Source organism: Colias eurytheme, chromosome 1 (assembly GCF_061535395.1).
Source record: "Colias eurytheme isolate Ceu_HAF_F1 chromosome 1, ilColEury1 Martin Lab GWU primary, whole genome shotgun sequence".
NCBI classification, from domain to species: Eukaryota; Metazoa; Arthropoda; class Insecta; order Lepidoptera; family Pieridae; genus Colias; species Colias eurytheme.
The window spans coordinates 7,543,521-7,560,991 of NC_142980.1; the positions used below are offsets into that span (position 1 = coordinate 7,543,521).

At 33.6% G+C, this 17,471-nt stretch overlaps 2 protein-coding genes across 3 annotated transcripts; both read left to right on the forward strand.

Moving 5' to 3' along the window:
- The first annotated feature begins 799 nt into the window (after positions 1-799).
- Positions 800-12,300, forward strand: Prp4k (Pre-mRNA processing factor 4 kinase). Of its 2 annotated transcripts, none has more exons than XM_090102660.1 (10): positions 800-1,036; positions 3,743-3,777; positions 7,516-8,605; positions 8,868-9,008; positions 9,095-9,364; positions 9,592-9,680; positions 9,780-9,926; positions 10,044-10,312; positions 10,439-10,815; positions 11,086-12,300. In XM_090102660.1, exons 2-10 carry the CDS (start codon positions 3,767-3,769, stop codon positions 11,290-11,292), a joined length of 2,601 nt encoding a protein of 866 aa, XP_089958786.1. In that variant the 5' UTR covers positions 800-1,036; positions 3,743-3,766; the 3' UTR covers positions 11,293-12,300. The 2 variants fall into 2 exon arrangements, with proteins under 2 accessions (XP_089958786.1, XP_089958793.1); XM_090102667.1 differs by lacking the exon at positions 800-1,036 and adding an exon at positions 3,624-3,642.
- Positions 12,301-16,116: 3,816 nt separating this feature from the next.
- Positions 16,117-17,371, forward strand: Sdhaf3 (Succinate dehydrogenase assembly factor 3). The gene is made up of 2 exons (XM_090109337.1): positions 16,117-16,519; positions 16,592-17,371. The coding sequence occupies exons 1-2, from the start codon at positions 16,343-16,345 to the stop codon at positions 16,790-16,792; spliced, it is 378 nt and encodes a 125-aa protein (XP_089965463.1). The 5' UTR covers positions 16,117-16,342; the 3' UTR covers positions 16,793-17,371.
- The last annotated feature ends 100 nt before the right edge of the window (positions 17,372-17,471 follow it).

The window sequence follows — 17,471 nt, forward strand, 5'->3', positions numbered from 1 at the left end:
TATAAGCGCTTATCGGCGCTTATAAGCGCTGGTAACCCGCGCAGGAAAATATATGAACATGCGCTTATAAGCGCTGATAGGCGCCGACAAGTTTCAACAAGTTTCAACAAACTTGTCGGCGCCGATCAGCGCTGAGTCGCATTATGCTCTGTAATTGGATAACAGTCCTACTCCCCGTTTTCCAATTACAGAGCATAATGCGACCCAGTGCCGCACAATGCCGAATTATGCTGATGCTTAATTGGAACGTGGAACGCACCAGCAGGTTGCGCTAAGTTCAGTGTTGAAAAAAAAATATTCATAGAGTTAGCAATAACCTCTTAAATGTGTAAATAAAGTGGTATACATAATAATTGGTTGAAAAATATTTACGGTTATTTTAAGTAATTTGGATTTTGATTATTTCATTAACATTTTTTTCAATGTTTGTACCTTCATCCATACTTATATTTATTTTTGTAACACAATTTGAATTAACTTTGATTATTTCGAAAAAAATACAATGAAACGAAAGCTTTAAATTTTTTTCCAACAATTAATAATTACTAACGATAAATCGATTGCACGCATCAATTCACGCGCATTACTTTTTCTAGTGCTCGATTGTGCGCAGCATTGCTGTAGTTGGAACATTCAACGTTAAGCATTATGCCGCTTAATGCGCTCTAGTGCTGTAATTGGAAAACGGGGACTATTCACAGATATTAAAATTATATTCTTTGTGAGTCTGTGACAATCATTATCTATGGTGGCATGTTTCGTCTGTGGTTAGTAAATTATTTATTGGCAGATTGGTACATACTGTGGTCAAATACCTACTTAGAATTACTATTACCTACACATTACCTACATACAGCTAGAAGAGAAGTGAGGTGTACCAATAATTGAATTGTTTGGTACCTACTTAAGTTGTGACTTGAAATCTACATACTTCATAAATTGTAATATATTTATCTACTTTATTTAGTTTGATCACTATATTCTTTAAAAATTTGTATTCAATCCCAGGGTGGAAGCAGTTAGCAGTACAGATCAAGTATGTATTCTTTTTGATAAATAACAATGTAGAAACTATAATCTTTATAAGAAGATGTTTAGATAAATATATTGAAAACCGCATGACGTTGATTTCGCGACTCAGGAACCCACCTAAATCTGCATAGGTATATTAAATTTCCGATTACCTGCGTCCTTTTTTTCCTACCTCATTTAGAATTGGATATTCATGAAACATATAACAAATTTGTTTTATTTGTTTCGTTAGCCTTACAAAATAATTTCGTATAAGTTCTAAACTCATATCTAAAGCGGCTATCAAATTATTTGGTGTCATTAATAAAAATATTACTTAATTTGTTTATGAGGGTATTTATTAAAAGAAACTTAGCTTATCTGAAACAATTCAGTCTTCCTTTCCCATAAATTACATACTGTACATAGTGACAGAATTTACAAAGAAGTATTAGTGTTTGAAATTTAAATTGTAGGTTATACTAATAAGGAATCATGTTTATTGTGTTTATAAATTATATTTTATAATAATGTATTATTGGTCCAGTCATTTAAGGTTAAATTAGGTAAGAATCTCGGAATTCGAGATACCCAGCTGTAAGTCTGTAAATACTTGTTTAATGACACCCTAAACGTTGTCTCAAAATCTACCATTACTTACACCCTAGTGTAAGCAACTAAGTATTAAATTTCAAGGTCGAAGGTCACAAAAATCGATTTATGCGCTTTCTTTTGAAATATCTCATTTCCTATGGGATTTTTGCTATTTGTTTTTATTATCAACTAGCGGTCCGCCCCGGCTTCGCCCGTGGTACATGTTTACGTTTTCTCTACATAAGAACCATCCTCGTACTTCAAGGAATATAATAAAAAAAGAATTATCGAAATCGGTTCAGCCGTTCTCGAGTTATGCGCTTACCAACACATTTTGCGATTCATTTTTATATATAAGAAGATATTAAAACAAACAAATTTTGTTTAAAAAAATTTTTTGTATGCGCCATATATAGTTGAACCATTGATAAATCAATGATTATAAATATTTGTCGATTTTTATTAACTATTATATTATATTTTAGCATTATTTTCCTAACTTATCCCCTTTTTATTCAGTATTAATTTATTTAACAAAACTAACCTGCCCATGTAATTAAAATTAATCTATAATATAAAAATGAATCCCAAAATGTGTTGGTAAGCGCATAACTTGAGAACGGCTGAACCGATTTCGACAATTATTTTTTAATTATATTCCTTGAAGTACGAGGATGGTTCTTATGTAGAGAAAATGTAAATATGTACCACGGGCGAAGCCGGGGCGGAACGCTAGTTATTAATGAAAATATAGGAATTATATTTGAATTTTAACCTAATTAAAATTAATAGTTGCTTACACCCTACCATATTATGTAGGTTTTGAGAACTTTAAGGGTGTCAATATACAAGTATTTACAGACTTACAGCTGGGTATCTCGAATTCCGAGGTGAACTTACTATAATGACTGGATATGTGACTATACGGATTTGCATCCAGTTATCAATGTCAAGGGTCATTTGTGTGAATATAAGGAAGGAAATAATATAAGTTAAGATTTTAAATACTCCCATCCTATCTATGAAGTTTAACAATTTGAGAGAGCTCCCAAATACTTTATGGTGGGACCAAGGAGAAACCAAGTGCTTTGTCTTGCACTCTGCAACCACCGAATGTTGCCTGTGATTATTATACATGTTTTGGACCCATCTGTGAAGAGTAATAAGTTTTCACTGTAGATGCGTTCTTGGTACAGTGGTCAACGTAAAAGCATAGAACTATGTCCTGCGTTTTTCAACTTAATGTTCCTGTGGGAATATCAGTATATAAATAGCCTTAATTACTCCTTGTTACATAAGCTATCTGTCAGTAAAAGTTCAGTTAAAATAAGACCAGCCATGTTCCAGATTGGTCAGAATAAACATAAAATTGCATTCAGTAAAAAGTTTTAATATGTAATTAATTCTAATATTAGAAACGGGCACTTACATTCTATCATGGTATAGATAAAAGACATAGAATAAGGAGATAGGTAAACTAAAATGTAATGCCTATAACAATATCTAAAGCAAATAGCAATACCAAATCAATTAGGGTAATTGTGAACAGGGTTGATTGTATACAACTCCGCTTATACTTTTATAACCTATTCTAAAAAAATGTACTTATAATATTTTAAATAATATTTTATAATTTAAATAATATTTTATTTCATAGTACTGATTCCGGTTTGTCAAATGTTTGGAAATTTATCTAACTGATATAGTTAATAGAAAAAAATCTTGTTAGTTGTTTACAATCACCCCTGTTGACAGTTACCCACCCTGACTATAAATAAATAGTTGGTTAGCATGGAATGAAGGTCAGTTATACAAAATGGTACACATTTTATTAGTAACACACTATTTGTAACATACTGAATCATAAACACAATAAACATGTTTTTTAAATTTTGCTTTTGGGTGAATTTTATACATTTTAATAATTATTCTAAAAAAGTCTTAAAAGCACACACAACACAGCAAAACCACGCTCACATTCTGTTCCCATGCGAACGGCGTAGTCAGCAGTTTGCTGTTAAGGCCAGGATGTAACAGGTGGATTATTGTTTTTATTTTTTTTTTGCTAATCAGACAGATAAAATTTCAATAACAACTCAAGACTCAAATGTTTTTAAACATTGTTTATTTCTTACAGGTATAATTTGCTTCGCCAAGAACTATGGGCAAAGAGTAAGTTTTTAATTATCATTATTTACTACTAACTAGCTGTGCCCTGTGGTTTTACCCAGTGCTCCACTCCTGTTGGTGATGATATATAGCCTCTGGCTTTCCTATATAAATGGGCTATCTAACACTTCCTGCGATTAGCGCGTTCAAACAAACAAACTCTTCAGCTTTATAATCTATACTAATATTATAAAGCTGAAGAGTTTGTTTGTTTGTTTGTTTGTTTGTTTGAACGCGCTAATCTCGGGAACTACCGGTCCGATTTGAAAAATTCTTTCGGTGTTAGATAGCTCATTTATCGAGGAAGGCTATAGGCTATATACCATCACGCTACGACCAACAGGAGAGGAGCCACGGGGGTGAAACCGCGTGGAGCGGCTAGTCTATAATATAAAAATGAATCCCAAAATGTGTTGGTAAGCGCATAACTTGAGAACGGCTGAACCGATTTCATTAATTCTTTTTTTATTATATTCCTTGAAGTACGAGGATGGTTCTTACGTAGAGAAAACGTAAATATGTACCACGGGCGAAGCCGGGGCGGACTGCTAGTATTAGTATAGATATGAGCGACATGAAATATAATAATACATGGCATAGTGTAACTGGCGGCGAGAGAGAGTTTATGTCTTGGTCATGAGATAGAAGCATACTTTGGTCTCTTTAATGGAGAAAGAATGTAGTGCCTATATCAAAATATTGAGTAGGTACCTACTAGCGACCCGCCGCGGCTTCGCACGGGTGCAATGGCGGCGGGCCGGTACCGCCGCAAACGCTATGTCCCGCAATTTTTAAATCTGTAATATTTTCGAAAATATTCACTTAAATCATAAGGTGTAAAGGGCCATATAGATCTATAATATTAAATGAACAATGTATTCAAGGTATTTAATTGGTTAAGGATTAATGCTGTATTGGTTAAAATCGCTTCGAAAATTTGCCATTATTTGTCGTAAAAAGTAAATGACAAAAAATGTTATTGTGGGTTATCCATAAGAGATAGACATATACCATCACGGAATTTTCTGTAGACCTTTACAATGTGTACAATAGGTACTTAGTACATTATTTTGATAAAACTCGTAGGGTTCAGCCTGCGTTTGCAATGTAAGCGGAAAAAATGTTATTATTTACGACATCACATTAGAAACCTCAAAACTAACAGTACTTTGCCACCATTTAATGGATGTTATTATACATATAAATCTTCCTCTTGAATCACTCTATCTATTAAAAAAAACCGCATCAAAATCCGTGGCGTAGTTTCAAAGATTTAAGCGTACAAAGGGACATAGGGATAGTGATGATGTAAAAACACCAAATAGTATATTATTAACCGAACATATCAGTTTTTATTTACTTACTAGTATTATGATGATATGTTGTTTTTCAAAATATCTATCTATGATACCAATATGATCAAGGTGATTTCAGTTTCATCCCGAAAAACATTCATTCTGAAATAAAAGAGTGAGTCTGTATTTCTTCAAATGTAGCCTTTGATAACTTTTATATGAAGAAATATCATGGTTGCAAAGTTGTTGTTTAGTTCTTTAGATTCCTAAGATTAGTGGAAATGAAAAAGAAACTGCTGGTAATAGATGTGAAATTGTCACAAAAGCTTCAATCTCTAAGTTGTGTTATGGCTGTTTAATATTTAAACATTTTTAACCTGAATTTTAAATATCTTTGCAAGTTGTATGTTCTATATACATATTATTATGCTCAGGGTGCTTTTTCACCAGTAATATTCTATGAAGTTATGCTGTGAAAATGTAATAGCTATGATGTAAAACTATGTGACTGTTTCCACTGATGCTATGCTATGTAGTGGTTCGAGTAAGATGCGCAGCTCGAGCTATGCGGTGTATTGACAGGAGGCTCCGCGCTGAACGTAGTTACCATAATTAGCAGAAGGTTGAAATTTGGATATCAAACGCTTCTACAGTAACGTAGCATATGTGAAAAAGCACCCTAATGCTAAAGTTTCATGATTTTTGTGTTCTGAGCTACAAATGCATCCCACTACATTAGCTGATAACTTTCTTCTAACCTAGATATTACTCGAGAATATACTTGTTACAATGTAACCTCTTTTTAATATATTTCTAATGGTTGTACTCACAGAACAGTAAAGTAGATAGAAGTGTGATGTGGGCGTGGCCCACGTGTCACTTGTAAGGTAAGATCACCTAACTTGCTCTCAGTTGTGCGCAGAAAAATATTCGAGTCGGTTGTCAGCTGTCAAACCTTTTTTCCGTATTTATTCATTAATTAGGGCGTGTTGTTCGGTATAAGAGTGCAAAAATGATAGCAGACGAAATAATATCAGCAATGGAGGCATTTCATACCATCGGTAAGTCTTATTTTTATTTATTTTACATATAATATTTTATGTTATATCTTCGCTTGTAATTTGTCAAAATTGTATACAAATATCTAGTCAAAATGAACCTTAATCCGTAAGAAATTAGTACTATTATAGATTGAACAGCAAACAAGAATTTCTGGAATATTATTGCAATAAACAAACGAATGTCGCTTTAGTGATGCTTGTGGCGCATATCGACAGTATCGATACTTTAGAAAAGACAAACATTATAAATATTAAATTTTATTTTATTTTTCCTTAGCTTTCATTAGTCCAATTTATTTACAGATTTCCCAAAGAGGCTAATTTAAAAGAGAAATGGATAAATGCAACGTGACGAGTTAACTGAATGCCGAACAGCACTAAGCAGTCTAACAAAGGCCATCGATACAGCAAACCTACGGCAGTTCCAAGATTTAAAATAATGCATATTTTCTGTTTGTATTTTGTAAATATAGATTAATACTATTCTATTCCGTTTTTTATTTAATAATAATAATATAAAAAGACGTACTTAGTAGTAATAAACATACTCCAAAATGTGACACATTATACTATACTCGTATAATAGAAAGAAAAAAAATACACAAAAAATATTTATTTGTGAATTATCGATATCTCGATATCGATAACAAGGCTGACATCCCTCAGGGCATAGCATCAGATAAATATCAAGTTAATGTCATTAATGTTGAGTGACACAAATTTCAACCTTATCTCTATGTGTTGAGGTTCAAAGTTATATCTATCGAAAACTAACGCCCTCTGTTGTGGAGTAGCTGAATGTTTTTCGAATTTGGAATTTCTGTGCAATGAGAAACAAAACAGCTAATATACCTAGAGATGTTATACTAAAATAAACCGTAACATGGTGCGTTAGGGTACATATTGAAATGCTGAATTTATAACCTAAGTCAGTTTTTACTCAAATTAAGCTGTCCAATCAAAGGCATAGTTTACTTGTAGTGTACTGTATAACTATCGGTTTAAATGTGTGGGTTTGGCGACACTGGTTTTCATACTAATTATGACATTATCGCACTTCTATTTGTTTTTATTGTTCTGTGGTTGTACTTGGTACTGACATTGTCAATTAATTGTTAAAATGATGGTATGATAGCAAAGCATGTCCTAAGACAAGAAAATGAGTAAACTCTATATTAATATATGTATTAAGCTAAACGCAGGAATCACTAAAAACCACAGGCAAATAACCTAAATAATGTGTAAGTCGATAAAATTGTAATGTTAAGAATTAACATATTTGAATGGTTCCAGAATAGTAAAATATTTTGTGAATGGAACACCTGGAGAAAAGCTCGCGTCTTATTCTTCCGTAAGTACATACAATATTATCTTATTTGTTTCAGAACAAAGAGTGAAGTTGAAAATTCCAAGAACGGAAGCACAAATGAAGAGTGCGCCAAAAAGAAGAAAAAGAGTAAAAAACATAAGAAGCACAAGAAAGAAGTTAACGACGTTGAGAAGAGACATAAAAAGTCAAAAAAGTCGAAGAAGGATAAGCGAGTGAAATCTGAGAGTGAAACTTCTCTATCTGATGTTGAAGACCTGATAAGAAAATCTCGGCAATGTAAATCACACGCAAAAGAGCCTCCAATTGAGATTATAAAATTAAGCTCTCCAAACCCTAATAATGGTAATACTAGTGTCCATACTGTAAATTCGGGAATTAGCAGCAGAAGTACACTACAGTTGTATAAAAAATATAGCAGTAGTATAGAAATAATTTCTTCCACTTCAGAGACTGAAAACTACCAAGAAGATTGTGCTAGTCCAGAGCTCACGATGATAGAAGATGATCTTAATTTAGAAGAGTTAATGCAACAAAAAGAACTTCTACAAGCGCGATTAGTAGCATATTCTTCAGATACAAGTGACGAAGAAGCGAAAAAGAAGAGGAAAAAAATCGACTATATACATATTAATGATGACGAGGTCGGGTCTACACGTCATAAACGAAGTCATAAAGAGTACGAAACAGAAAAGCGACGGAGCAGCAAACATAAATCATGCAGAGAAGAACGAGAAAAGCATAAACATAGATTGCATCGCGATCAAAATAGCGAACACCGGAAGGATTTGGAAAGAAGGCTAGAAGATAGAGCAAATCGTGAACGCAAGGATAGAGAAAGACGTAAAATAGAAGAACGTGAACGTGAGAGAGACAGAGAAAGAGAACGAGAGAAAGAACGAGAAAGGGATAGGGAGAGGCGAAAAGAGCGTGAACGAGAAAGGGAACGCGATAGAATACGAGAAAGGTCATCAGAACGACGGCGAAGAGACAGGGAAATCGGCCGCAGCCGTCGATCCCAGGATCGCTCGCTGTCCGTGCGCCGTGATCGCCGGTACATGGACCGGGACAGACGATCTCGAGATAGAAGTCGTGATCGCCATAGAGGACATTCACGTGATAGAGGATCAAATGGCAGAGAGAAACGAGTAAGTTAAATGTGTTGTTAATTCCCATACTAAACGACTCGGGTTAAAAATCATCCACTCGGTTCGGCAGTAAATGCATCTGCGTTACTTCAACGAGAAATCATGGATTTAGAGGTTAAACCCTGGTCACTATTTCAAAGACATTATTAGTGATATCTTATTAGTGAAACTGAGACATGGCAAAGCAACAAAATTATAGAACTAAGAACTGTTCTCCATTATTGCATATTAATAATATTGTATTGATATATATTCTTTGTAGGGCTCACCTACGGCTGTTTCCCACATCGTCCCAAGTTCAAGTGACGAAGAGCTTGATATATCTATTAATACAGATGAGGAAGAAGAAACTGAAGAACAAATAATTGAAAAGAGAAGAAAGCAACGAGAACTTCTATTACAGGTACCCTACATTTATTTATGTTGTGATATCTTAATTTTAAATAAGCTTTGAATGTGTGCTTATAACTAAATTTAACGTGTTTTTAGCGTTTGGGTACAAACAATAACAATGATGGGAAAAAAGAAGAAAAAATTGAGACAAATACAAAGAAGACATCAACATCTGATAGTAAACAAATTAAAGAAGGTTACTCTGCACCAATTCATAAGGAGGACTCTAACATTAATAACTCGACTGATGTCAATAAAGAAACAAAAGATCAAGGGGTGGATAATGATTCATTTAAATTAGAGAAATCATCAAAAAAGAGCGAGTGGGATATGTTTGCAGACCAAGATAACTTTGATAATGTTGACGTGAGTTTTATGGTGTATCCTAATTTTATTTTTTATAATTATATTACATAATTTCCCCCAATATACACTAAAATGGTATAAAAATTTAAATTATTAGGCCTGAGGGCCTTGTTTTTTAGTCATAGTCTTTTTGAACCTATATAAAATTTTACTAAATGACTGGGTCAATAAATACAAGATATTATTATATGCTATTATGTGTAACATTTTTCTAATTTTCCTTTTAGACACCAACTGCTGGAAAACCTAGGGGTAAATTGGCTCAAGAGAATCCTTCCCTGACAGACAATTGGGATGATGCAGAGGGTTACTATAGGTAAGATAATTCTTAAAGGTTATTCTTAAGGCTCAAAAGTTTATTATATCTATCTAATCTTGTATCCCTTTATTACAATATCTTAAAACAAATTTTCAGAGTTCGAATCGGCGAAATTCTAGACAATAGGTATTCAGTTTATGGTTACACCGGCCAAGGAGTGTTCTCGAATGTGGTTCGGGCCAGAGATCAAGCACGCGGTAACACTGACGTGGCTGTAAAAATAATCAGAAACAATGAAATAATGTAAGTTTTAATTGTTTACGATTTATTTACCATTACGACCTTTAAAAAATGTTTAAATCTTTAAAAATACTCTTAATATTAAATTGTACAACTCTATAAGTGTATTTTTTCTTACAGGCATAAAACAGGTCTCAGAGAATTGGAAATTCTTAAGAAGTTAAATGACGCGGATCCAGATGACAAATTCCACTGCCTTCGTCTTTTCCGTCACTTCTTCCATAAACGCCATTTATGTATGGTGATGGAACCACTGTCAATGAATTTAAGAGAGGTTCTTAAGAAGTACGGAAAGAATAGTGGAATACACATAAAAGCTGTCAGAAGCTATACTCAACAAATGCTATTAGCGTTAAAATTATTGAAGAAAACACGAATTTTACATGCAGGTACATATTTAAGAAGTTTAAATTTTTTTATAATTTTTCACAAGGGACATTTACTAAACAAAAATATCATTTTTTCGAGCTTGCCACAACGTGATTTTGTAACATCCTTTTTCATATTGTTCCCAGACATAAAACCTGACAATATTTTGGTCAACGAAAGTAAACTTTTGTTGAAGTTGTGTGACTTTGGTGCTGCTTCGCAAGTATCGGATAATGACATTACACCCTACTTGGTATCAAGATTCTACAGAGCGCCCGAAATTATATTAGGAGTTCCCTATGACCATGGTATAGACATGTGGTCAACGGCTTGTACAATTTATGAGCTGTCTACAGGAAAGATTATGTTTAGCGGTAAATCAAATAATGAGATGTTGAAATACTTTATGGACCTGAAAGGCAAGATACCCAATAGAATAATTAAGAAGGGTCACTTCAAAGAACAGCACTTTGATGCCAACTTTAATTTCATGTATCATGAGTTGGATAAAATTACTGAAAGGGTAAGTTGATATAAAGATATGTTTTATATGATACTAGAGGTCCGCCCCGGCTTCGCCCGTGGTACATATTTCGCAATAAAAGGTAGCCTATGTCCTTTCTCGGGTATCAAAATATCTCCATACCAAATTTCATGCAAATTGGTTCAGTAGTTTAGGCGTGATTGAGTAACAGACAGACAGACAGAATTACTTTCGCATTTATAATATTAGTATGGATGTGCTGCTTTATTCACTTTTCGTAGATAAATGAACCAATTGCTTGCATTGCAGGAGAAAGTGGTAATAATGTCAAGTATAAAGCCAACACGAGATTTGCTCTCTGAATTGGCACCACCATTGCATCGGTTGCCCGCTGCAGAAGCTAAGAAGGTGACCCAACTGAAGGATCTCCTCGAGAGGATGCTCATGATGGACCCGACAAAGAGGGCATCTGTTAATCATTGCCTTGCTCATCCCTTTATCCAGGAAAAAATTTAAGTTTAACAGACCTCATTCACAGACAATAACAATTATTTAATACATGTACAATGTTTAGTTCAGATAACTAGGTTAGTTGGGGAAGCCCGTCCGTGTCTTTAGTAAAATATGCATTTAAACATTTGTTAGTGTGTTAAAATGGTAAAAAAATTGTTCATTGCATTACAAGACACGAGATAGTGTGAAATAGTAAGTAATTTATTTTCTGGTTATTCGGTTATTTAGCATAGTTTTGTTTTTTTTTTATTTTTCATTGCAAGGGATAAATGACAAATGAATGTCACCTTGCCTTAAAAGTTAAAATTTTCTGTGTCAAGCATTTTTTCTATTATTACTTTGTTATATTTACGTGAATATCAAATTTGATTAAGAATACTAAATAAGATGTTTAGATTAATCACATTCCTAATCCATTGAATTACCTGGTTTGTTAGGTATTCTAACAAATGACATAATTTGTTATATGCAATGTTAATCCCTATTTGTGGTAATGGTAAGTCACATATTATAGTCTATTGAATAGTTACATTTGGGGTTGCGTTTTTTAGAGGGCGCAATTTTATTTTTTTGATGTGTAGGGGAGTTCAGTGTGAAGCTACACATCAAAAAAATAAAATTGCGTCCTCTTAAAAACGCAAGTTTAGGCCTAAAAATGTAACATTTCAATGGACTATTAGTGGACATCAAGCTCTTGCAAAGCCAAAAAGGGCAGTTGTTTCAGTTACATATTGATAATAGATTTTTAGTAACAATTAACAAAACTGTAAAGATTAACACTGACAAGTACAGATCAACCCTAATGGTATCCTATTGGTTATTATAAAAATTTTGGAAGATTTAAACACTGTGCAATAATAATTATTGTATTGCATTTTGTATGTTTAGCATAAAATTAAGGTACCTAAGGTTACCTAAGGTTATATTATAGAAGCCTCGAATGAGGAATACACCTTTGTGAACTCTTTAAAAAATCTTTAAAAAAATGTATATATATTATCTAAAGACAAATTGGTTTTATTTTTATTCCATATTATGTACCTGTTTATGATTTCAAAATAACATGTCTCAAGTGAAAGATTTCTTCAAAAGAAAGTTGTGTGTGTAGGTACATATTTTTCTGTTCGGAATAATCTCAAGAACAGTTGAACCAATTTTGAAGATTGGGGAATTTAACAAATTATTCTAGATTCAGATAGAAGTTGGAACTGGTCTCCTCAAAGGTATTAAATGATGTGTTATTACTACAAAGGTTTGATGTCGGTGCACGGGCTTTACTAAGTGCTTAGTGCTTGGCACCGACTTCAAACCTATTTAATAAATTAATAATATTGTTTTTAATGAAGTTATTTTTATTATTAGTAGTTTTTCTGTCTATAGTAGAGCCATTTTAATAGGCAACATTGACAGTTCAACAAAATTCAGCAACGTAATCTAGTAACGACGCCATAAAAAATATGTTATTTCGTTTTGTTGGAACTGCACATTTACTTAATTTTTTTCAATTACGATTACATATCTATACTAATATTATAAAAAGGTTTTTCAGTTTTCACGCATAAACTACTGAACTGATTACAATGAAATTTAGCACACATATAGAGGGTAACTTGGATTAACACATAGGATAGGTTTTATCCCGGAAATCCCACGGGAATGGGAACTATTCGAGACAAGAGCACAGACCACAACGTTTCTTCGAAAGCCATGTTGATAAATGCAGAAAATTTTAAAGAAAAAGTTGCGTTGCTGTCTCTTTCGTGAGCGCATCGTGCAAAACTTTGTGAGGAGACAGCGACAGAGACAAAATAGTTGCCGGCCAACTAAGTTGCTCGTGCGCGCTCGCTCTTATTTGTATGAAATGTTTTGTCTCTCCCATCATTTGTGTGGGGAGTTGCGCGCACTTTCATACTAGCCCATGGGTGGAGAGACAAATAAGTTGCGGAGACAAAATAGTTGCTGAGACAAAGTTGCTCGTGCGCGCTAGCTCTTTTTCGGTCAAATGCGAGATTATGTCTATAGCATCTATGATTTCGATTTGCTACCATTGGGCGTATTCAGAAAGAAAGCTTGAAACTTATAAGCGCTTATCGGCGCTAAGGCCGGCCACATACATCAGTTTTCCTGATTCGGAAACCGTATCACGAAAAATTCCGTACGACTACCACACATATCCTTTTTTTTCCGTTCGGAATATCGAGAATCGAGATTAGTCTTGGAGTAGCTTCAGTGGAGTGCACACGTTTGGAAGAAGCATGAATTTCGTATATAAAAGTTGTTCCTCGAAATACAATATACAAAAATGATCTGATATCATTTCTTCGTAAAATGATAAAAAAAAAGTTTTATTGAAAAATATAAATTACTCTAATTAATGAACATTTTCGCTTATAACTTTTTTATTTATAGTTCTACAACAAAAACTTACTGGACCAAAGTTGTAGAGAATTTAATTTACAACAAATAATGTTAAAAAAAATGATCGGATAAATAGTGTAAGAGATATATCGTAAAAACCATTTCAACCGCTATTTTCAAGATGGCACCCCACAAATCACCCCACAAACTTGGTTTTAGCTTCACACTGACCCCCCCTACATATCAAAAAAATAAAATTACGTCCTCTAAAAAACGCAAGATTAGGCCTAAAAAATGTAACATTTCAATTGACTATATATGTAATAACAATAGTTATGAAATAAATAATTATGTTTATTTTGTAAAAAGTTTTATCATGTTCATTTTATCGCCTAGAGCATTTTGTTGCCAAGCAAGATCTTTCATATCCCTGTTATGATAATCTTCGTTATTAAGGTCCCACAGGCATGGGTACCCCTCTACACCAATTATTAACTGTTCAATGTCACTCATCGTGAATAATAATTAAATATTACGTATTCGTGGGTGTCCCAACAATAACTTCGGTACGGGTCCGCTCAGCTCGATCGCGCTGCGCTGACTGATGTTCCGTTCGGAATTTCGAATGTGTGTGGCGGGCCATACAAAATGTATGTAAGCTTTGCATCCGTTTCGTTTTTTTTCCGTCAGGAATTCCTGATGCATGGGCTTGCATTCGGAAAGAACGGACGGAGAAAAACCGTACGGAAAGTTATCGAATGTGTGTGACATTCATTGCTTTTGTATGAATTTACTGCGTTCGGAGGCCCTGATTCGGAAAACGGATCAGGAAAACGTATCAGGAAAACTGATGTATGTGGCCGGCCTTATAAGCGCTGGTAACCCGCGCAGGAAAATATTATATGAACATGCCTACGGAACATGCGCTTATAAGCGCTGATCGGCGCCGACAAGTTTGTTGAAACTTGTTGGAACTTGTCGGCGCCGATCAGCGCTTATAAGCGCATGTTCATATATTTTCCTGCGCGGGTTACCAGCGCTTATAAGCGCCGATAAGCGCTTATAAGTTTCAAGCTTTCTTTCTGAATACGCCCATTCTCGCTCTACATTGCTCTACGCTACCAAAGAGAATACAAATACTATAGGTCTACCAGAATCTGATGGCATATATATATTTTAAAAATTAAAGATTTTCATGTGGCAACTTAATTTGACAACTATCAAATTGGTTGTCAAATTAATTGTTTTGATGATAAATTTTTAGGATTTTGTCTTCAAAATCTTCTAAATGTCGATAAAACCGCTGCGATCACAAGCAAGAGGTGTTGTTTACAATGTGTATAGAAAAATATTCGATGAAAAAGGGTCAAACTCATCACAATTTTCAATTTTAAAGCGCGTGAAAGATTTTATTGCTAAGTTGGACTTACCCGTTTTGATACTTTAAATTAAAAATGTTATTAATAGGTATATAATATTGTTTGTTGATTAAAATATAATTTTATGAAAACTTATAACAGGAGTTTCCAATTCGGCTATTTGTCAAGTCCAAGGTGTACAAGTCAATTTTATAATGTGTTAAATCTTACGAAAATAAACATGATTTTATTTTATTATTGTTTTATTTTATAAAAAATTATAAACCATCGTTAAATATAGTAAATAAGTTTTGATCTGCATTATCATTACATCCATATTTTCACATGCCATAATGATATATTATATTCGAATAATAATGTGTGTAATACATAATAATATTATGTATTACCTTTAGAAAAGTAATATGTATATTATACATGTAATAAGTACCTACATAATATTACGTGGATATCTCATTATTAAAAACAGTATTATCCACTTGTGTAATATAACTAATGATATTGAGGACAAAATAAAAAATACGCAGTATCAAGATCCATTTACCCTAGGGTTGCACACTCAAAATTTTGATTTCCCTAATTGCCATCAGATTCTGGTTTACCTATACGTAAGTACCTACGCTACACTCGGACATGACTCGGACGCTATATTCATTATCTCTCTCTACCAAGGACGCTACATAAGAGCTATTACGCACTGTCGACCAGTCGCCGGCGACTCAGTCTCTCGGCGACCAAAACAGAGAAACTAGGGGCAGGAAACAAGCCGAGCGACAGTATTCTAAGTACATTCGTGCTGAATCCCGTCCCTACAAGAGTCGCTACGACAGTTGCTTGCAGTGTGAACGCTCCCATTTGAAGCCGTGCTTCTATTGGTCGCCGGCGACCGCCAGTCGCCTGTGCGTCGCCACAACGCGGCGAGTCGCCGAGTCGCCGGGACGACTGACGACTCAGTGCGCAAGCCCATATTTAAACTATAGTAAGTCACAGTCGCCGGCGACTGAGTCGCCAGCGACTGGTCGACAGTGCGTAATAGCTCTAAATAAATGCCACTTGTTACTCTTGTCAGTGTCACTTGTCAGTTGTCAGTACTGCCTTCCAAGATCACGTCTTGGTTGTTGTGTGGTTGTTGTCTTTTTGTATGCAAAAGAAGATTTTAGAAAATGTTATGAGATAAAGATAAGATAATGTTATACATAAATTAAGTAATCATTTCTCAAACACTATTTAATCAAAATAGAGATAGTGAGAAATTTCTCTAAGTAGGATAAATGTAGAATAAATGACTGGTTTAGAATAACGCGTGATTATATAAAATGTTTAATTTAGAGCATGTATCCCGCGTGAGAAAATTATATAAGCTAATATTTCGGGTACACCGCGCATTGCCACCAGAGCTACGGGTTCTAGGTGATAATTACGCGAGAGAAGAATTTAAAAGGCATAAAAATTGTAATCCTCAGGAGGCGAGAATTTTTCTGAGCGAGTGGACGGTAATACATTTATTCTATATTATTAAATTAATTGAAGTTTATCTTGGAATTCTTATGTGATTTGTTTTACAGGATTATGCAATAAATGTAGCTAAACAGACAAAACCATTAAATCAAGCAAAAACCAAGGTTGTCGGAAAGTATCTACAACCAGAAATGTTAGATCATATGACTGATGATCAGCTTGTGCAACTGTATGAATTGCACAAAGCAGCAGCTCATAAGACAAATGAGGACTCAGGTGCAATAGATGTATCTAAAGATGTCAAATAACGACTACTTGTAAACCATTTTTAATAGGTAGTAAGTAGGTAGTAAAAGTCAATAAGCAAATAATTGAAATCTTCAGAATATGTAGTCTTTTAAACACATGTTGTTAACATGATCATAATATGGTCAATAAAATTGTTTGAGTTTCTGTTTTTGATCTTTAGGTACTTAAGTATATCTTTAGTTGTATTCGATCAATTGCCTCATTTTAAAGCACAACATCTTAAAAAATATTTTATTCACCCTTATTTATTTGTCAGTTCAATTTATTTATTTCTTATTTATCATCAATTATTTTTATAATATTATGCTGTTATAAAATAGTCTAGTCAAAAAATTTTAACAACAGAAATAATTTACATACCTACTGCATTTTTGTTTTATCATTTTTTTATAATGGATTGCTTTTACAATTTTATTGAATTAGATAATTATTCATATTTTCTTGCCACAATTTATTTTTTTCTTTTATTTTATGTAAAATATTGTATTATCAAGTTTATAAATACAATTATTAAATAAATGCAATGTTTATCAATTCTATAATATTTTTATGTAAATGTGGATTTTAAATAATAAATATGATGAAATTATTTGACTTTTGCATTTTCTATGGGGAGGGATTTTAATTTTATTTCATCTATTAGTTTAGTGTTCTGAAAATATTATACCTATGACAGAG